The sequence below is a fragment of the Anguilla anguilla genome, chromosome 5, assembly GCF_013347855.1.
Source record: "Anguilla anguilla isolate fAngAng1 chromosome 5, fAngAng1.pri, whole genome shotgun sequence".
Taxonomy (NCBI): Eukaryota; Metazoa; Chordata; class Actinopteri; order Anguilliformes; family Anguillidae; genus Anguilla; species Anguilla anguilla.
In genome coordinates this window covers 51,711,597-51,733,422 of record NC_049205.1, presented here as the reverse complement: position 1 = coordinate 51,733,422, position 21,826 = coordinate 51,711,597, and the positions used below count along the sequence as shown (strand labels likewise).

Here is a 21,826-nt window from a genome sequence, read left to right as displayed (position 1 = left end):
CCTACATTTGCTCCCAGGTCCCCCCCAGTCGTCAGGCTCCGCCCCTCAGCCCCGCGAAGCCCGGCTGCACGCTAAGAGCCGCCCCCGCCCCCGCCCCCACGCACGCGCCACCTCTCCCGAAAGGGGCACTCCTTCATTACGCTTTCGCCTCATCCCCCTCTCCAGCCCGCGTCCCTCCCTCTGCCCGCCTCGCTTCCTGTGGTGAATGCGCCCCGCTGTAAAAAGGCCCGTGACTCAGGGACAGGAATACTGATCGGCTGCCGCCCGCGCGCCGGCACGGGCCCAACAACGGGCCCTATTCAGAGAGCCGGCGAGCGCCGCGGCAACCCCCACCACGCCGACGCGGAGCATCACCAGCGGGCTCCCTGCGCGCCCCGGGTAACCAACGCCAGCGCCGCGCATCCGATTACATCATCGCACCGCCTCCCTGGAGCTGCGTCTGTGCGAAGCGCCGGTCTGTGGAGGCTGGAGTCAGCTGTAACTGCACCAGGGTTCGCCGCTGCAGGGACATGTTTGGCTGCGGCATTGCAGGGGGCGGGGGGGTGGGGTTATGTTCAGTCGTCCTTTTCCTTTCATAAAGGAAATGGTTATGAGTTCAGTGGTGGCTTTGTTCTTGCGCCCGTAAGCTGCAGGTGTGTGTGTGGGGGGGTGGAGGGGGGAGGGGGTTCCCAAACAGATCAGTCCTCTGAGGTGGTTTCAGACTGCGGTGTAAACACAGGGGGCTGGGATCTTCAAACCACAAGCTACGGCCAGGAGGAAGAAAACCGATTCTGGCTCGGAGGAAGCTCAGAGGAGCCAAATTCATTTTCGAGGGTCTGCGTGTCTGAGTTAAGGACGATACTTTCTTTTTTTTTTTTTAGATCCCGGACTGGCAGCGTTTCCTTTTATAGTAGAGAACATCCCTGTCCCATTAGCCCCGCCCCCCCACAGATTACGCCCGTCGCTTTGTCAACCGAATGTTCCTCCTCGCTCGGAAATGTCGCTGGCCCGATTCCCCGAGAACGCTCTGTACGCACGTCCTGCAGCACCCAGGCTCCTGCCACAAAAGGAGGTGATGTCATTTCTAACCAATCGCCTTCGAAAGGCATCACCGCCATCCTCCTTTTCAGAGAGCGTTGCCTAGCAACACCACACAGCCAGTGCACCTGAGGAAAAGCTTCCCTGCATTTTGCGAATAATTTAGCGCTTCCTCGTAGCCATAATGGATACAAGACGTCTCGGCTCCTGTCATCCTTAAACGCCCCCCACATCATATTTTTTTCCGGCTGTCATTCCGGAAGCTCGCCAAAGCAGACCCTTATGAGATTCAAATGGGGAAGCAGAGAGCATGACGCGCAGTGAACTGCAGTTCCCAGATCATTCTTCAGCTTACAAAGAATCGTCAAACATTATGCACGATGCGCGGTTTTTGGGGTCTAATTTAATAATGCAACATTATGCTTGAAAAAGAAATCTCTGTCGAACGATCGGAAAGAACGAAACCCAAATCACCACATTAGCCACCAATCCGAAGTGAAATGGGAATGAGTTTCTACAAGGAGCAATTTTCAGAAAGGTATATTCGGTTATTATAATTACAATTTAATAAAGCGTGGGGCCAGGGCTGGACACGTTTATTAGCGAAACCTCAAGCGCCATGTTGGCAAATCCGGTGTATGACAGGAATAATAACTAGTGCTAATTCCCGAATAGTAAAAAGACAAATGATCTAATACTTCAGCCTGCTGATGTAGTGAAATTAAGTTGTCAGATACAGAACACACTTCGCCTGGCTGTGGCATAACATGCAGCGATTTGTTATGCATGTTCAGGAGACTTAACCTGGAGCCCACAATCACTGGAACAGAATGAACTCCATTTACCTGAAAGCTCTGTTAACCATTTCAGCTCGAATGACTTTAGCAGGATAAAAACCTCCACCATGCATCTATTATCTATACCCGCTTATTCCTGGTCAGGGTCGCAGGAGGTGCTTGAGCCTATCCCAGCATGCACTGGGTGAGAGGCAAGAAAATACCCTCGACAGTACGCCAGTCCATCGCAGGGCACATACACCATCTCACAGAAAACGTGATATCACCAGTTTAGCTGAGCTTCTGGTTATGGAAAAGAAAACAATTCAAGGACACAGTTCACTTGGAGCATTATTATTTTCAGTGCCACAGGCAATGGGCTCATAAAAAACTACATTGCTCTGTGAGCAGGCCATCACCCGTGGAACTACAACACCCTCTAAATAACAGCACACAAACTACATTACCCACGATGCCGCATGGGTACTTACGCTGAGAGTAGAGCAGGATCTGAATCTCCAGCAGGGCACAGGTGAAGAGCTGCAGCACGTTCTCCACCCCGAGGAGCTCGAACACCTCCCGGATGGGGAAGTCGAAGAGCGGGAGCTCGGACGTGCTGGGCCGCTGGCACACGATCGGCCCGTACACGCCGGAGAACTTGAGCGAGCGGCCCACCGGCGGCAGCGGCACCTCGTACAGGATGTTGTAGACGTAGCTCTCCAGCGGCAGCGGCGGCGGCTGCGGGGAGGAGACGGCGCGGTGCAGCTGCTCCAGAACCTTCCGGCAGGCCTGCGGGAACGCCATGGGCGCCATCAGGCAGATGCACTTGGAGACGTAGAGCGTGTCGCGGCTGATGTCGTAGGAGTTGAAGCGCTGCAGGCGGGAGAGGGCGGGGGACGGGTGCAGGACGTGGCGGCGGTCGTCGTGGGGGGCGGGCGCGGCTGGGGGCGGGGCCGGCGCGTGCAGGATGTCGTACTGCTCGGCGTTGTGCATGTGGTACAGCGTCTGCATGGCGCTGCAGATCTGCTTGCTGGTCACCTCCTCGTAGAAGGTGAGGGCGAAGCCGTAGGTGCGCGAGCCGTCCTCCCGCGTGATGATGAAGGAGTGGAACTGCGGCTCCCGCGAGTCCGCCTGCGTGCGGAACGACAGGCCCTTCGGCATGCACAGCTGGGGGGAGGGGGGGGCGAGAGGGGGCGCGTTTAACCAGCAAAATTACATCACAATTTAACTAACACTTTTTAAACAAAATGCTAGCTGTAGTGGGGCGACATAGCTCAGGAGGTAAGTCGGAGTAAGTTGTCTGGCAGTCGGAGGGTTGCCGGTTCGATTCCCGCCCTGGGCGTGTCGAAGTGTCCCTGAGCAAGACACCTAACCCCTAACTGCTCTGGTGAATGCGAGGCATCAATTGTAAAGCGCTTTGGATAAAAGCGCTATATAAATGCAGTTCATTTACCATTTACCATTTAGTGGCCGCAGCCCATAGCGGCCTCAGACACAGTCAGCCTATGAAAGCAGACCATGGGGTGCGCTGCTACCTATGGCCTATGTGGCAGCCTGAGCTGAATGTGTCTGACCAATGAAAAGCCCCGACTCCCCCCTCTCACCATGCCCACCGCGTCCTGGTCAAAGGGGCTCCACTCCACATTGTCGGGGTAGTGTGCCAGGACTTTGGACTTGAATGTCCTCCGCAGGGGACTCTGCTCAAAATTCTCACCTAGAGCAGAGAATCCGGAGCAGGAAGAGAGAGTGAAAGAGAGAGAGAGAGAGAGACCAAAGAGAAAGAGAGAGAGAGAGAAAGGGAGAAAAGGAGGGAGGGAGAGAGAAAAAAAAGAGAAGGGGGAGGTCAGCAGAGACACAGAGGGGCAGGGTGCCATGTGGGCGGGGCATATGCACGTGGAAGAAAGACAACCAATCGAAAGACAAAGCTTGAGGCGCAAGACACCCTGGGCAGGAAACAAGGCAGTGGGCGCAGTTGTCTCGGGTGAGAGAAAGAGCCGTATTGTATAAGCAGCTGCCACCGCGACGCTGGGCTTGTGTGAGACCCCCGTTAAGAGCGCCTGCTGGGAACGCCACTGAAACGTCAAAGCGCCCCAGCACACCGAGCAGCCTGCAGGCTCTGCCGAGGGCTCACAGCAGGGCAGCCTCTCCCCAGAGGCTGGAGAAGCGCCATTTAACTTTCCTCTGACAGCAGAGCCAAACACAAAATGGTAAAGATGCTTAACTCCCATGTAATGGGTGGCAGCATTTATAGCAATACAGGGGGGGGAAAAAAGAAATATAAATAATCAGTCAAATGAATCAGTGATCAAACCCAATCAAATCATACGTGAAGCAGAGGTGGTGCGCACGTGAAGAGACAGTGAGGGGGGGGGAAGTCATTTTCACAGTGGAGTGAGGAGAGGAGACATTGACCAAGCAAACAGCAGCAGCGGCAGGCGTGTGAGGGGCAGGCAGAAGTAGTCAAACAGACTGGCTGGATGTCCAACAGCTGTGGGGAGGAGGAGGACGAGGGGGGGGGAGGGGGAGGAGGAGGAGGAGGCAGGTAAGAGGACTTCTCCCAGAATTCCCTCCACCGTGGCAGAAGAGCTCAGCTCAGAAAACGTAAATAAAAACAAGGGGTGCTGTGAAAGAAGGGGGTGTCAGGTTAAAGGTCAAAGGTTAAAGATCGCAAGCAGAGCCGTGGAGATCAGAGGGACCATCGGGAGGGGTTACCTTCTTCGCCACTCGCTGACAATCGTCTGGCCCCATCTCTGAATTTAGTAGCCTCTATATACTGGCATAAAGCTATACGACAGATAAAACAACAGTTAATCACATGGCAACGATATATCCTCACTGCTAACTCCTCATACCCAGCTGTTAAATTGGAATCCTCACAACAGTAACACTGTGAGAACACTGTGAGCTGGCTAAAGCTGCAGAACGGACACTGAGGTCCGCTCTTTTCTGCACTCGATTAAACAGTCTGCATGTGAAATGGCATCTGTTGCTCTGAAACTACTCATCAACCTGGTAGAAAGTCAAGTTAATCCCCCGTTTTGAGCATTCAGGGCTGGATTATAACTCCTAAAATGCAGCACAGTAATGACACAGGTGGGGAATAGGAGGAGGAGCTGACTGGGATGAAATGAACAGAAAACCAACATGGCAGAGCAGTGGATCACCTTTACAAATACTCTACCTTAGACAAAGGAAGGAAATGTTAGCATCATACATATCCATGAATCCTGAAGAACACGGGCAAATACATAAAACACTGCACACAAAATACAGGACTCCCTTAAACAGTCATAGTTAGGGGCACTGATATAAAAGCCATTTTCCACATGTACACAAAGCAAAACAGCTCTGACATAAGCAGCAGTAAATAGCACCGTTGTTCAGCGTGTCACAAGGTGAAACCCAGGCCATATGGCACAATGAGTCACACAGTGTGAATAAGAGAGGGCTGGATTCTGTCAGAAAACAAAAGCCCATTGGTTTTATCTGCCAGAGGGCGGGTCTGCGTCTCCACCCTGCTTCCTACACGCCAGAGACCGGATGATGGGAAGGAGGGAGTGTCAGAGCGAGGGATGGAAAAGGGAGTGGTAAGACTGGAATCTCTCTCTCTCTCTCTCTCTCTCTCTCTCTCTCAGACCTGAGGCTGGCCACTTGGCCTCACATACACTCGCGGCGCGACCCCGTTCAGCCAATCAGCTGCGTTTCTGAGGAGACGATGCACCTCCTGCAGGAAAAGGGGGGCGTCGGGAGCGCGGACGATGCTCGGCTCGCGGTTGGCGCGGTTACGCGTCAGCGGCGGGCGTGGGCAGCGGGGGGGCAGGAGTCTCCCCCCCCCCAGTCACAGAACGTTGTGGACAAAGGCGCCACGCTCGCAGCTCACTCACCTGCGATGCGCAGCTGCAGAAGTGCCCTCTTTGTTCGGCACACGCGCGCATGCACACACACACACACAGGCACACACACGCAGCCACCACAAGCCAGCGCGCTTACACACACACACACACAGGGGGCTAACAGCCCTCGCTTATCGCCTCTAACCAACGCCACAAATGCGGATGCAGCATTTGTTCCTTGATTCTGCGGGCGTGAGGTCACTGCTGAGGCTTGTTAGCTCAGACTCTCCTGCAGTCTTCGCATGCCTCGCATTTCTCTCCCGCGCACGGAGGCGTCCGTCCAAAAGCATCTGCTCGGCAAACGAGAGGTCAGACGGGCCGCCATTACAGCCGTCCCGCGAGGGGGCGGGGGGGGAGGGGGGGGAGTCCGGGGCGCAGTTTGTGTGCGGAATCAGCAGCAAGCGCCTCTGTGTGGATTATGAACCCGGGACCCCATTACTGATCATGTGAACGTGGCAGAACAAGGCACCAATTCAGCGTGAGGACCTGAGAGACCTCACTCTTTTATACTGCACACTATTCAAACTAACTGCAGAAAAACCAGCAGAAAAACCAGCTAGTGATTTCTGTTTTTAAAACAAACTGGGAGTTGTGAATAGTCACTGCTAATTCTACAGTTCAAGGAGAAAGGGATCTGCATCTCAACTCAATATACGTTTGTTCTGCATGTCATCTCAGAGCCCTTAGCACAGCAAGCGCAGACCAAAAGGATGGCCGAACTAAACCGAAATCAAAAACAGAACCTGACCAAAATGCTTCTTATAAAACAAAAAGCAGTAAATTCAAAGGGGTAATTTAAAAACGCATATCAGGGCCTGAGAACACAAGGTACACTCAGGAAGGAGCGGTGGTGGTTGGGCATGGGAGGGGCGGGGGTGGTGAGTTTGATATGGATCTATTCACACGCTTCATTCAATAGAGAATAAACTGCTCACATCTAACCACCTCGTTAACACCAGACCAAGCCAAACAGCCAGTCATCACACTTCACCAGTGAGTGTGCACGTTTGCAGGTGTGTCTGTGTGCGTGTACGGGGTGACTGCCTCGCCTGATTGGCCCTTTCCTTTACGATGTGTAAAATGCGTAAAGAGGGAGAGCAGGACATCCTCTTCCTGTGCCCTGATCAATAATGAAGGATCGGATTACACTACAGCCACATCGCAAACGCTCACGTGAACCTCCATTTAGAGTCGGTGCATTCATCAACCCCAAATAGTGCTGCTGTCCAGCGTCAAACGCGGAGTGCTCATTCAGATGTACGTGACCTAATTATGCCAGGAGCTTAAGACTAAATGTGTGCCTTTTACCACATCTCGAGTAAAGGGTTCACTATAAGGACATTCTCCTACAGAGAAAAAGGAAAGTGCATGGGGAACCTAACTCAAACACGAACACACACATTGTTAGCTCCAGGCTGCCTGAAGACACAGTTTGCCAGGACCGCATTTCCCATGATCCTCTATGTCTCCCTGTTGAGCACGTAAGCCCCTGTGCAGATCAGCTGCAGACTGATGTCTAGACAGTCGGGGGACCAGGTGTGGCCAGAAAATAATCACATGGTGCGCAAAGGTTTTAATTACAGAGTGCGTCTATAACAGGCACAGCAACACAGGCACTTCAGTCCTGATGAGTCTGCTTTCTCATTCTCTGAACAGCCAGACTCAGGGAAGCTTTACCACGGCATATGAGTTCAGCGAGTAACGCATAAGAGAGGGTTTCATGGTTTAATGCATAAGGCTATTGCTTTAACCGGCAACTATGCTCTGAGAGAACGTAATCATGTATAAAAATACATGTTAAACTCACAATTAATATGCTAGAAGATTTTCTATGACATGCTGCAATCATTTTCAAGTTTTTCACCAAGCATTTTGGTACAATAAATGTAGCATTATTTTAAGTGAAACAAACAGCTGGTGTTTTCATATTCAAGTAAAGAAGCTACGAGCACTAGATGATCAGAATAATTCATCCACATGGTGCCCTGTGGAACAGAATTTAGAGGTGTTTAGAAATTGATAATTGTCAACTTTAATAGTTTGAAATAAATGTCAAACTATTAAAGTTGAATATTAAAGTGGAAGTTGTCTCATTTAAAGCCAGAATTCAAATAAGAAAAATAGGGTATAGAGGCAGTTGGGAAAGTTTTTACAGAAAAATTTTTCAACCTTTAAATATTTGTTTCCAAGCATCCTACCATTCACTCAGAGGACCATTTCGAAACTTCCGAACATTTCAAGCGCTTTGAAATTTAATGTTAAACATTAACGTTAAAGGAAGTTGTGTGTATTGGTTCAGAATGAGAGCTCAGGTCATGCAAATGGACTCGACTGCATTATTATTATGGCAAAGCACCTGGAGGCGAGGGAACCAGGCCACAGCAGTGCATGCTGGGATGCCTTATAAAGCCCCTCTGGGATCAGTCCACACCTCATTTGCCTCCTTCATTAAAACCTAGAAAGGGGCTAAGAGTGCATCGCCAGGGCAACCCCAGAGCTGATGACGTATAGCACTCTAAAAAGATCAAAAGCGTAACCCTTTCCAGACATCAATAATCCATTTGCAGAGTAGAAAATGGGACATGTGACGGCTAATCTGAAAGAAACAGAAACAGGAGCACCTTTTTCTGGCAGGAAAACAGCCTCCAACAACGTACCCACAGTTGTTTCTGGCAGGACCCTTCAATCTCTATCTATCTGGCAGGACCCTTCTATCTCTCTAGCTATCTGGCAGGAGCCTTTATTCTTTCTAGCTATCTGGCAGGACCCTTCTATGTCTCTAGCTATCTGGCAGGACCCTTCTATGTCTCTAGCTATCTGGCAGGACCCTTCAATCTCTCTAGCTATCTGGCAGGACCCTTCTATCTCTCTAGCTATCTGGCAGGACCCTTCTATCTCTCTAGCTATCTGGCAGGACTCTTCAGTCTCTCTAGCTATCTGGCAGGACCCTTCAATCTCTCTAGCTATCTGGCAGGACCCTTCAGTGTCTCTAGCTATCTGGCAGGACCCTTCAGTCTCTCTAGCTATCTGGCAGGACCCTTCAATCTCTCTAGCTATCTGGCAGGACCCTTCAGTCTCTCTAGCTATCTGGCAGGACCCTTCAGTGTCTCTAGCTGGATGCCAGGTACAGTTGGTGCTTTGTACAGTTGGTTCTACAGTTCTCGGTACAGTGCAGTGAAACAGCCTCTGGCACATGCATGCATGTTTAAACACCAGCAGCACGACCCGCCGATGTTTATTTCCGTGTAACCACGCGGGGCCTGTGCCGGGGGTGTCGTACAGCGTGTTCTTTCATCAGCGACACCCCCAGGCTCCCGAGCGCAGGGCCGCAGGGGAAGGACATCGATTAACACCCCCGCTGAAACCGGCGTCTATGTCACGGCTCGTCCAATTCATTAACCGCTCCGCCAACGCCGCGCGTGCCACCAACCGCACCCCCGAGTCCCGCCGTGCCAGCGGGCGTGGGCGGGCGCCGGGCCGCGATGCCGCGAGCCGCTCTGTGGCAACAGCCCCGCTGCACCGGGCCAGCCCTGGTCTGGGAAAACGGCCCGGATCGAGCAGTTATTCAGGGGAGAGAGGCTCCTGTAAACGCCTGCGCTTGGGGGGTGGGGAGAAAAGGAGACAGGCAGAGCAAATGGAGGGAGAAAGCCTCACATCCAGGCTTTAAGGGGGGAGGGGGAGGGGTGGAGACAGGCCCGGCCCCTCCTCACACGCGGCGCTTCAGGCCTCTTCTGCAGAGGAACTCCCTGCCGGGCGGCCCGGCGTGGGGCCGCGGTGATGACACCGGGCACGTGGGCGGCCGAGCCGCTTCCGCACGCTTCCCACGCCTTCCTCTCCAGTGCCGGGGAGTCAGCGCCCACGCGCCGCCACGGGGGCCTCCGCCAGCCCGCGTGCCACCCCAAGTGCCAGTCCACGCGTGCCACCCCCCCATGTGTGCCACCCCCCCGCGCCAGCCGCTCACGTCACAACCCACGGAGCCGGAACACCTTTTTAAGTAGCAGGAAGTGCGGAGTGTCATCAGAGCCAGCATCCGACTGAACGCACAGTCAGCGGCGTGAACACAAACACGCACACACACGTCTCAGACGCAGACGGGGTTTAGCTGCCTGTAAGAACTCTGGTTCGGTTTCCCTCCTCCGCAGAGCCAGGAGAAATCAGCCTCATCCTTCCAGAGGAGAGGAGATGTGCAGGGACCTCGGGGGGTAAAAAAGCAATAAAGTGTCCGAATCCTATTGTTCATTTAGGCAGCCTTCCTTTATTAAATCTACATCCCAGGAAGCCAGCCGGTCGGTCCTTTGGCTTCCCCCTGCCCGTACGGCTAATACGGCTTTTCCTGCGGTGTGCCGAGACGGCGATGACCGAGGGCTCCGGCGCTGCACCAGCTCTCACCGCCCCGAAACACAGAGCGAAGGAAACCCCGCCCCTTTCCGGAGAGCTCTCGCCGGCGTAATGAACAGCGCCTTTGAGAGCGTGAGGCAGAACGCAGCCCAATCCGCCGTGCGGGGGCTCCAGAGCCTGTCCCGGGTCTGTCCAAACGCAGAGCAGGGCGAGCATCACAGTGGGGGCGGAGCACCGAAACAAGGTGCTGTGTAATAAAATACAAATAATAAAAAAAAGAGAAGGCGTGTGTGTTTGAAATGAAGACCTTTGCTTATCTGCAATTTCTGTTTAGGGGTTTCCACTCCATGGGTGAGATTTTTACAGTGTGTGTGGACTTACCTCCGTCTGTAGACCACAACACTCAAGCACTGTTGTATAGATTATCATGTTATCATTGTTTGTAATTATGCATCATGGGAGTGTTAATGGTTATTTTGTTCTAGCATCATGGCCTGGGAACTGCACTTGCTCTAAATAAACCAATGCTGACTCCAGACACTCTGCACCTCAATTATCACTCAGGGTTGCATATAATCTTTTAACCATGTTACTCATCTCTTTAAGTGGGGCGACTGATTCTGCCCATTTCCCAAAATCACTTGATTCCCTGGAGCTCCCTCCTTCCGTCTTCCACGGTTTGGGCTGTTCCTCTGCGTCTCCTAAGGGGGTCCAAGCGTCACCCCCATTTCCGCATGAGTGGCATCCCCAGCCGCACACAAAGAGCTGCCCCCCCCGTCGCCCCCACCCCCCACGCTGTCGGTCACAAAGGGCCGAGGGCGACCGTTAGCGGTCTGAAAGGACAGGCGAGGCACGCTGCAACAAGCTTCCTGCCGTCACTCACCGCCATCTGGTCACCCAGCGAGCTGATTGGTCCATTAGTCTCGTGCCAAGACACAAGTTCAGACATAGCAGCGCAGTTAGGAGAAGTTGAGGTTCACTGCTTTTTTTTAAAAATGTATTATTTCAGCTAAAAAATGGAAGTGAGAAAACCTCCCTCCCTAATTCTGGCCTAGTTGTTTCCGGAATGGCATGGGTGTGGGGTCTCAAATTCAAATACCTCCACCGTGCCAAAAGTGAGATCACCGACGGTCGATTTCAGATTCAAGAGGAGCAGCTCTGTAAATGCGGACATATAGAGTGGAGATCGGGTGGAAGGCACCCATCCTTTTAGTGAAAAAATCACCAGGAGCATCATGTCAGCTAACCAGAGACCACTTACAGGTCAGACCAGCATGTGGCCTCTTACAGGTTAGGTCCACTTCAGAGGGGCTGGCGGTTTTCTGAAATAGTAACCAGCCAACCAGCTAGGGACAGTGACACAAGTGCGGGGTATGGCTGTGACCATGGAGAGCCATCCTCAGCCCGCCCACAAGGGGCGTGACTCAGTGCTTTCTCCCCGCCCCATCTCACTCAGAGCTCCACCCACGTCATGGCTTGGACCAGGCCGGGCCTCGTCTGTGGGCCGCCTAAACGGGCCCACTCACCCGAGAGGCGAGTCAAAACCTGGGCCCATGAAGCTGGCTCCAGAGGCAACCATGGGAAGGTCACAGGAAGAAATTTAAAAATCTGGACTTCTAATCATAGAATCTGCAATATAAATGATAGTACTCACTCATTCCACAGAGGCACATAATAGACTTCCAGCAATACCTGTACTGTACTGCTATTGTTTGACTGAAGAGAAAGAGATGGATAGAGGACAAGAGAGGAGGAAGTGAGAAAGAGCGAGAGTGAGACAGAAATAGAGACAAAGAGAGAGTGAGAGAGAGACAGAAAGAGAGAGAGAGTGAATCAGGAAGTGAGAGTTATGAGCACTCAGGTTTTCATAATGCCTATCAGTGTAGTTTGTTGGCCTGAGAGCAGCTAAACTACACACATTGGAAATATGCAGTTACACATGAATACATGCGTGTGCACGCGCACACACACATACACAAATGCTTGTGCAGACATAGGAATGTGCACAAACTCTGGTAGCTCAGCCTGTCTGTCCCCGACCTTGCTCTGGGGGAATATTCCATCAGCGGTTTGCTGCCAGGGGGAATGAGAAGGTGCTCCGCAGACGGCAGCGTCCACAGTCTCCTGCACTGCTGCTCTCCCTATCAAAGGGAGGCAGTGAGTGGCGTTCCAGACAGACCAGCGCTCCGGAAGATACACCGAGCCCGTAACCGGGGGAGACGGGAATAGAAACGCGCTAAGAGAGTGACTTACGGTAGACAGGGGGAAAGCCCCTTTCAGCACAACAAACGCAGCTTCCGCATAGCGCTTGTGAAAGAATGCCCCGTGTTTACTCTAAGTCATCTGCATAATGTGATTGGTTTCCTGGAGCGCACGGAGGGATTCAATCAAGGTCTCCTTCCCAGTAACACCGCCCGCTGCTTCAGCTGCCACTCCGGGTCAGGGGAACAGGCTCTCCCGCGGTGTTGGATCACATGACTAACAGCACGGCTTAATGGTTGCGCGTGACCTCAGCGAGGGCTGGTTTAAGCACTTACTTGTGATTGATGCAAAAGGTCATTGATTCCGATTCCCGTCGACTCAAATAGGTCAAACTAATTTGCGAGCGTGTTTTATAATTCCATATTTAATGTGGCGGACCGCTGTCTCGGATTAGAGACGACAACGAAAAGCTTAAGGTGTTTAAATCCAAGACTTCATCATGAGCAAATCAGAAGCCCCGGTTTTACCGCCTAGATAAAATAATCCTTCTTTTCTCACAAACAAATTGACAGTCTCCGGGCACCACGAAGGCATACATGTATTAGCAACAGAGGTTTAAGTACAGGCCACACACTAACTGAGCCTGGGTCTTCCTTAGAGGGTTTTCTGTGGGTGCCAGCTAGCTGTGCTGCCTCGTGTATATATTCTCTTCTGTATAAAGCGCTAGCCATCACCAAATTCACAGCCCTCTCCCTCCGTAGCACATGCCGCCAATTCTGGCCTTTCGGTGAAAGAGAGTTCAAACGGTTTGCTTTATTATTGCGCGAGTCCAACCGAGACTTCCTCATAAACGTTCCCGAGAGCTAGAGTTAAACGTGTCATTAAAGAGGGATTACCGAGCGAAAGCGGAAGAAGGCTTCCACAAAGAGAGAAGTAAAAAACAAAACAAACCGGGGCGATGGATGTTCTGAACGACAATAAGCGCTGCTCAATTACACAGCGTTTGCTCTCTCAGAGAAAAGCAACAACAATTCTTAAACTCCAGGTTAGAAACAATCTGTTCATATCCGACGGCCATCTGGGTACAATCAATTTATATGAGCAAAAAATAAATAAATAAATCAAAATGGGAGGACAGCAACTCAGTCTAGAAACGCTTTTCAGTATAGGCTAATGCTCACTAGGCTAACCGCTTTCAAACAAATTTTCTATGTAGTACAAGAGATAGGAACAAAAAACCGGCAACTAGAGAATGTCAAACGAAAACACAGTTTATTCCAAAACATAAATATTTAATCATTTGATACTGCTGTACCTTTTCAGCTATGTAAATAATATTGCCACGTGATGGCATCCTTCAGCAGTTATGCGTCATTTAACGCCAGCTCAGCGAAGCAATCAGTTATCATCACCAAAACCCACACACCACACCTTCCAACTAAAAACAGTCACTAAGTGATGTTTCAAGGAGAAAGGGGTGACTGAACAAACTTCAACACTATCATGGATCTAACAGCCCCCCCTCATGGAATACCCCCACACCACCAAAGTATCATGGACTTTCCCCCAACTGCACACTGAACTTCTGACAAACCACCGCCTTGAAATGTAATCTATTTGTCACAATGTCCTGTCCTGTCCTGTTTTTTGTGCTTACTTGATGTGGAGGATGCATGTACATACATAAATGCTGCCCTTTTGAATTGGGGGGGGGGGGGGGGGGGGGGGGGGCTGTATGTGAATTCCTCTCTCAGAGGGAGAACCCCAGTTGTCAGAAGTACCTTCACTGAAAAATTCCTGTTCTGAAAATATGACCTTAACAACTGGGAACAAGTTATAACTGGCAGCATATCTGCCATTTTGATAAGATTTTTACTCAGTGCGGTGCTGACCTCACATGGGCACAACATACAGTTTCTCATACCCAGCACAAGTGCTTGTTTCAGCCTGAAGGTGATGTCACTGGGGGAGGCTGGGAAAGTCTTGCCGGGTTAGCATCTGAATGGTCAGACCAGCATGTGGCCGGCGTCCAGCTGCAGGCCAGTTTACCCAGGGGTCTTCTGGTGCACGCGGGCCACGGGCCGGCCAATCACAGAGCACCGGCGGGAGGGCCTCTTATACATATGCTAATTAGGCCATCAGCCTGCACCAAGCCACTGTGGATAAGGATAATGGAGCTTTTTTTTTGTCCCAAAGCTGGCCATGTTCTGGCCAAATGACTGCAAATCCCAATGTATTCATCAACTGAGTAAATTAAACAGCCATCACAAAAAGCAGCTATATGAGCTAATATCAATAACGTAGATAGCACTGTGAAGTAAATAATTGTTTCACTATGTCATATAACTCAAATTACCTAGCATTATCACATATAAATATTTTGCATGCATCACTAATCATATATTTTTAACATTATATGAAAACAATGTCATATCTTCAAAACACAGTACAAGACATTCTTATATACTGAAATAAATTTTAAGAATAAATATAAGAAAAATTCTTATATTTTTTACATGATACTTAACGTGACTTTTTCCATGAGGGAGTACAATATGATGAGCCCGCTAAGTTTATTATCTTCTCAGAGAAGCCCAAACAGGCTCAGACTAAATGTACTCTATTTGTGTAAATGCTTGGAATGAAGAGAACACATAATTAAAAAAACAAATAGAGCTAAAGTGAGCCTGATTTAAGGAGGCAGGGAAGAGGGAAAGGGAGATGGTGCTGATCTTGGCTCAGCGCGCTGAAAGAAAAGCGAGAACGTCATGCCCTCAGAGAGAGGCTGAAGGCGAGGCCCGGGACAGAACGACAGGAGGCATCTCTGTCCCCCGTCCCGCCTGCGTACCCAGCAGGAGCAGGACCAATTAGGGGAGCGGCCAGAGGCAGAGAATCGCTCGTCTCTGCCTCTCCGAATGCCTTTCGGCTGAGGAAACGCCGCAGGTTTAGCATTGTGACCGTTGCGTAATGTTACATAAGCTCCTGGAGAAAGCGTCGCGTGTTCTGGGGTTCGCTGCTAAACCGCACGTCAGCTGTTGAGGGAGAAAAACAAAGGGAACCGAAACCGTCACGTCCCTGCTTCTCCGAACGCGGGCGGAAACAGGACCGCGGTTAGGTAAGAGCGAGTGCTGTAAAAACAAAGCAAACAATAGCGGGTCCGATATAAAAAAAAACTTCTATGGTCAGATGAAAGGATTTCAAGGCCTGCATGGTGCTCTTGCCAGCAGAAATTATGACTGACACTGCAAGTCATCTGGCCTGGAGCGAGTCCACTCACGTCCCCCCCCCCCCCCCCCCCCCGGCGATGCGCTGCAGCCCTCGGAGCAGCAGCTGAGAGAGCACATAATGTGCCGTTTCCAGGCGCGTGACTCCTGGGCGGGTGGGTGCTGCGGGGAGATTCTTCTGAGAAGCGCTCTTTGCGCAACGTGAGGGAGAGTGACTTCAGGACACATCAGGAGAGGGTAGGGATGACAGTTATGACAAAGAGGGAGAGGGGGGGGGGACAGGGAGAGAAAGGGAGAAAGACAGGGGGAGAGACAGAAGGAGGGAGGGAGAGAGAGTGTGTGAGAGAGAGTGAGAGATAGAGATAGAGAGAGAGAGAAAAACACAGAAAAGCCCTGATGCTCACGTGCAACCACACTCTTCGTCTTCAGCCTGAGTCATACCGCCACTGCGGCCGTATCTGCGAAATCTGGAGTTTCCTAAAAATCTCACCGCTCACAGAAAAAACCTGATTACACCTCACTCTTGGTCATGAATGCCTAAAAAACCCAAGGTAGCGCAGGCACCAGCGCTGAAGGTCAGACTGCATGCGTTCAATGTGACGCTCCACTGCAGTCACGCGGCTAGTTTACATCGTGGCACAAGGTGCGCGGAGGCCGGCTTCAGCAGGAGCGCGCTGTGGCTACCCCGCTACTTAGACAGAAGCGGCAGCCATGGGGAGATGACTCTCTGTGCCTTCAACAGGCCAGCCGCCATGGAGTGAATGTAGCAGCCCCCAGGGGCCCAACAGGAAGTGACCTCATACCAGTAGCACAAAGAACCTACCCCTTCAGTCAGTTAGCTAAACAGCCAATAGGGCGCTAAGAGGAAGAGGAAGTAATCTCATACCAATAGCACAAAGAAACTACTCCATCAGTCAGTCAGCCCAACGTAGCAGGAGACCCAAAGCGCTCAGCCAGTTCTTAAGGCTTGACCGGCAGCTAATGCACAACCAGCTGTCACACATCAGTTGAGCCATTCAGAGCTTGCTTACAGACATACTTCCCCATACACTAAGAGCCTGTATGGGCAGAGAGACGACTGCAACAGCACACACTGCACAGCTGCACACAGCTGTTAGACCGGGCTAGGAGCGAGCATCTGGAAGAGGACAGCTGGACCCATACGACTGGTAATGACAGGACAGATCAGGGCTCTACAGCGCTCCCATTTTCAGAGCATTTGCTCCTGAAAATTGATGTATATCAACTGGAAAGATCATTTAGGAGCACATCTATTAATTGGGTTGCAATAGTGTGCTCCTAAATTTTGCATCTTAGGGGCACATGTGCTCCTTGGAAAAAAGCTGAACACAGCATGGTGATGCCCAAGAACACCACTGTTACGGTCATTGTGGTTGTTCCCGCTGTTCCCAGACCTGTACATGAATAGGTGAGGTGAGAATACACACTAAACCCCTGCTAAGTCTCTGCTAAAGTCCCAGAGCTCCTCTGTGATTAACGGGGTGGATTCAGGACGATCCTCAGAGAAGTAAAACTCTCTCAGCTCAGACAGAGCGCATCTCTGTTCACAAACTCACTACGACTCTCTGTGTCCCAGTGCCAAGGACTGCACTCTCTTCCTTTATCTCTCTCAACTCAAAGGATGCACCGATGGATTCTTCCACAGATCTCAGTGATAAACACACTGTGAGTCTGTTTAACTTGAAGGAGACCTCCACACTACCGTCTCTGAATCAGAGGGCCTGTTCAGACGGCCTTGTCTAAGGCACATGTCTGAACAGGCGTAACATCTTCAAAACGACTCTAACGCTTAACAGCGAGAGAGAGGCCTTCTCAGACTACCATCGTCTCACTGTAATTGTGTCCTCTTTCAGCGGTTTGGCAATATTCTAACCATGTTGTTGAAAAGTTACCAGCAGTGGTATGAGACACATCAGTTAGCTGTGGTCACTCATGTTGCCCGGGGACCAGCATCCACTGGGATGAGTTTTGAGATTGATCCCCCTTCCCGTAAAACATCATTTTATAAAGCTGTCTCCCCCCCCCCCTCTGGTTTAGTTACTGCTCTCTGTCTATAACGGGGTTTTCCAACAAAAGAATGTGAATGCTCTAAAGTATAACAGCCAGCTAGTCTTGAAGGTAGCGCATGCTAACTCTCAGATAAGTCAGCCGTACGCGTTAAATTACCAGAAAATGCACAACATGTCTCAGCAGAAATAGCTCCACGGCCCCTGGAGCTATGTGCAGAATGGCACGGATTCCTCTCCACCGCAAAAACGCTAGCCGCCAATCCCCGACGAGCTCCGCCCCTTTCCAGCGAGCACAAGCCGCCTGCAGGAGAGACGCCCCGGCGCTGTGGAGCAGATACCGCCAGCACGGCTCAGCCCCGACCTGCACTGCGCTACAGGAGGGAACAGTCGCCGCAGCGTCTCGTCCTTTCAGACTTCCTGTGCTCCGTCTGCCTGGCCAGACACGGTGCGGCTGGCTGTTCACAGAGACGAGTAAGCACGTACGACTCCCGAGGCTAGAGAGAGCCCATCTCCCCCTTTGCAGCTCGATGAAACATTTAACTGCTGGGCAGAGAAGAGGCGGGTGCAAGCCAACAGTAAAATTATGCGCAGATTTTACAGAATCGCTTCGGCAAAAATGACGGCAGGCAGCCACTGCTAAAGGAGATCTCTGTATTGCTAAAGGGTGACTGTGGTAAAAAATGCTACTGTTAAATGGTGTCCCTGTACCAGTAGCCAATGCAAAAGGGTGCCTTCATATTCTAGTAGCAATTGCTAAAGAGCTGCTGTTGCTAAGGCCTCATAGCAATAGACCATCTTCAAAAGATATACTGGCAACTTAACAGGAAGTAGCCTACTGTGTCCTCTTATTTCCACTCATCCAAGACTTATCAACAACCGATTGGGACCCTTGGACCTTTCGTAATTAATTGCATTGAATGCATTTAATTATATTGCATAGAACCAACCTCTTTCTTGAGTGTGTTATTTTCAATATACTCCTTGTCATGTGGTCAAAGAATGGGAGGTGCTGTTATTCTAGGGGAAGTGATAGAGACTTCTTTAATGAGAGCAGTATCTATTGTATGACAAGCTAGCCATTTCATTAGTCAGGTTCCACAGCCTTTTCTGTTAGAACCCTTGGGTTTTAGATCTGCAATATGACAGAAAAATATATGTGTTTTATGTGTTATTTGATCGCTGACTGTTAGTATATATCTGTGTATTTTTCTGTAAGCAGACATAACTTTACGATTCAGATCAAATCATTTTGCTGTTTTTATTTATTGAGCTATGTGTGTGCCTTGTAGGCTCAGTCTCAGTGCAGGGCTGTAATGATATCTCATGGGGAGCCAAGTCACCTTGTTCACTGGTGCCAGGGGCAGACACACACAAAGAACACACACACAGACACACACAGACACACTTATAGATACACACAGGCACACAGACACACACACGCACCCAATCATATAGGCACACAGACACACAGACACACACACACACACACAGACACACACACGGGGGATGGCATTAATCAAATCTCACTTGAGGAAACAGTGGTGCAGTAGTTAGGAATACAAACACCACAATTTACATTTTGTCGACAATATTAACGACGGGGTCTCCAGAGTGCTGTACGAAACACAAAATGGCCCTTTCGACAAGCAGGATGTGATGTACCATAAAAACCCCATTAGAGCTTTGCCAGTTGATTTGTCTCCTTAGAAAGAGTGCAGTTTGAGGGGATGGATTAGCCTTATGTGCATTACGTGCACACCTCTCTGTTTTACTAATAGTTGGCCTTTTATACCAGCTCTGTCTGGAGTGGCCATCAGTATGGATTAACTGTCAGCAGCTACATTCATTTAACCAAACAAAATGCTACGAGGGAGAAGAAAACAAGGACACTATCTTTTAAGAAAGCTTTTCAGCAGCCAACAACAGAGGCCTGTGTGGGGTGGTGCACATAACATCATGTGCCAAGAGAAGAAAAGGAAAAATGCTTTAAAATTCTCCATGCACCACCTCGTAAATCAACCCACGATGCCTTGCAGAATACACTAAGACAGTGTAATATTAGGAAACGGGAAAGCCAGTAAATTAACCCATTCTATCCCCCCCGTGAGGCACGCGCTGATCCGGCTCAGTGACTCCCCAATGCACCTCTCTGCGATGTGGACTTTGGGCAGAGCCCTAAAGAAGGCCCTGACCTCAGCCTGGCCCTCGATTTACCAGGCTACCCCCACGGGGAGAGCACACAGCTGGAGACTCCTGCCCAGGCTCCGGGGATGCATGCGCTAATCGCATTCAGCATGACGTGGCCACTCATCAAGCGCAGATTACCCCCGACGCGACCCAGGCCCACGTCCCATACCGCTCCATGTGTGCGTCCATGGCCCTCACATTAGCAGCTGACTAACTCCCCCCCTCCCCCTCCTCACAAGGGACTGAAGAGAGGCTCACTGCATCCCTGGTGTCAGTGGGGTTTACGATGACATCATTCGGTTTTTTCTTTTTTTGGGGGGGGGGGGGGGGGGGGAGTGAAGAGGGAAGGGGGAACACTGAAGCAGGCTCACCCACCCCCCCTTGGGAGTATATAGCAGGAAAGATGGCCCCAAACCTCCTTTTGTTTCCATCACTTCCTGCATGCTCAGCCTTTTTTGTATTTCACCTCTCTCAAACTGTGTGCAAGCGCATGATGGACACCAGACTCAAACAAGTGTTCCACAACATGGACACATGATCAAGCTGCCAACTCACAAAAAGACTCTCTGTGTCTTTCTCCCTACTGCAAAGATGTTATGCTACCCACCGTCTTTGTCTACCCTGAAGTTAAGACATTTAATAAGATAGGACAGCTTTTTAGACACTTCCTCTGCTCAGATACCCAAGATTCAAAGTATTTTGAAATGTATGTTAGCAATATGACACCTGCCTTATGGAAGACTGCTTGTCTATCATTGTAAAACTATGAAATAAATAAGCATACAACACAATTTTTACTTTTAATTATTGCCATTTTTGTGCTTGTCAATGATCTTTAACCATTTTTGGAAGGGGGGGATTCCATGTTGACTAATATATTGAATACATAGTTCAGTGATCTTACAATCTGTTGATCTAGTTTTAGAGGAAGCGTTAGCCACAAGAGACTCGTCTTACGTTCGGCTGATGTAGGTGACAAGCGATCGGAAGTAGAAACGAATTAAGTCAACAGAATTACAGGTTCATACATCAGCAAAAAATATGAATTTTATTAATTTAATTAACTGATTTTATACTGCTATTATATACAGTTACCTGAGTTTAAACAGTATGCTACATGTAAGATAATCACTGTAAATCTTTTCCCCCAATGTTAATACAGTTAATTCGTGTTTACAAATTGTCAAAGTGGCCGTGTATTATTAGTGCAAGCGCTAACAACCACAAAATGTCAATCCTCAAGTCAGACGCACGGTGTTGTAATAAGAGGCCAGAATTGTCGGAATGCCCACTGTAATCCAAACTGAGCGTCTCCCACAAATCTGCTCAGACTGTCTGCGCTACCTAATTATTACCAAGAGTGGCCTTCGTGTAATCGTTGCTGGCAGTCAGTATTCAAGTCAGTATTGTTTTTTTGACCAACCAGTGTCGACAAAGCCCAACCTAAACACATTACACACAAAGAAGATACACACATTCATTTCCCACTATACTGTTCCCTAAATTAATTGCGTTCGCATTTTTTAAATTTTATATTATCCACTTTTTATGTTCGACAGCTCCTTGGGCAGGCAACGCTATACCAACCAGTCAGTTGGAATGTCACTATCCTACTTAGCAAGCTAACGGTACCTAGCTAGCTATACATCGTAAACTAAAGGATTATATGGCTTGTACGAGTGATACAATTCAAGAAAAATACTCGCACTGATCCCCTACTGTATGTAACACCGACACTTACCGGAGAGTTCGTCTGGTTCCAACCCAGTTTCGGTGTCCAATCCGCAGATAACGAAGTAATCTGCGAATCGGCAGGAGTTCGAGCTGAAGCCGGTGGTCATTTTGAGGATGGTCCGGGTGCCCTCGTTCTCGCTGTATAAATCGAGGGCATATTAGGAGGTCCGGGAACCATTCCGTGATGCCATTATGGATGCACTGCTGAAAGGCTAAGAACGAAGTCGAGACAAGCAACCGAGTTGCATTCTGGGCTCTGGTACAGCTGTTTTCATCTGCCAGAGAATCCGAGAAACCTCCCCAAGACTGGCTCGTATCAGAGTGAACACTGCGCCTGCGCATAATGCTGAGGAGAGAAAAAGCGATTACGTTATGGGATTAACCCTTCAAATACATCCGTGCGCTGATTTAGACCATATATGTCA

The 21,826-nt window shown here is 50.1% G+C and overlaps 1 protein-coding gene across 6 annotated transcripts in view; it reads right to left on the bottom strand.

The window, feature by feature from the left end:
• dennd5a (DENN/MADD domain containing 5A) overlaps window positions 1-21,738 on the bottom strand; it is a 41,195-nt gene extending 19,457 nt beyond the window's left edge. For 3 of the 6 annotated variants that reach the window (XM_035417864.1, XM_035417869.1, XM_035417866.1), the window contains exons 1-4: window positions 21,409-21,733; window positions 4,506-4,577; window positions 3,398-3,507; window positions 2,285-2,960 (exon numbers count right to left, since the gene is read on the bottom strand). In XM_035417864.1, the coding sequence (XP_035273755.1) occupies window positions 2,285-2,960; window positions 3,398-3,507; window positions 4,506-4,577; window positions 21,409-21,508 (958 nt within the window). In that variant the 5' untranslated portion in view covers window positions 21,509-21,733. Of the gene's footprint in view, window positions 1-2,284; window positions 2,961-3,397; window positions 3,508-4,505; window positions 4,578-21,408 lie in introns of all 6 variants that reach the window. The other 3 variants (XM_035417865.1, XM_035417867.1, XM_035417868.1) reach the window with 2 other exon arrangements.
• Window positions 21,739-21,826: the final 88 nt, after the last annotated feature.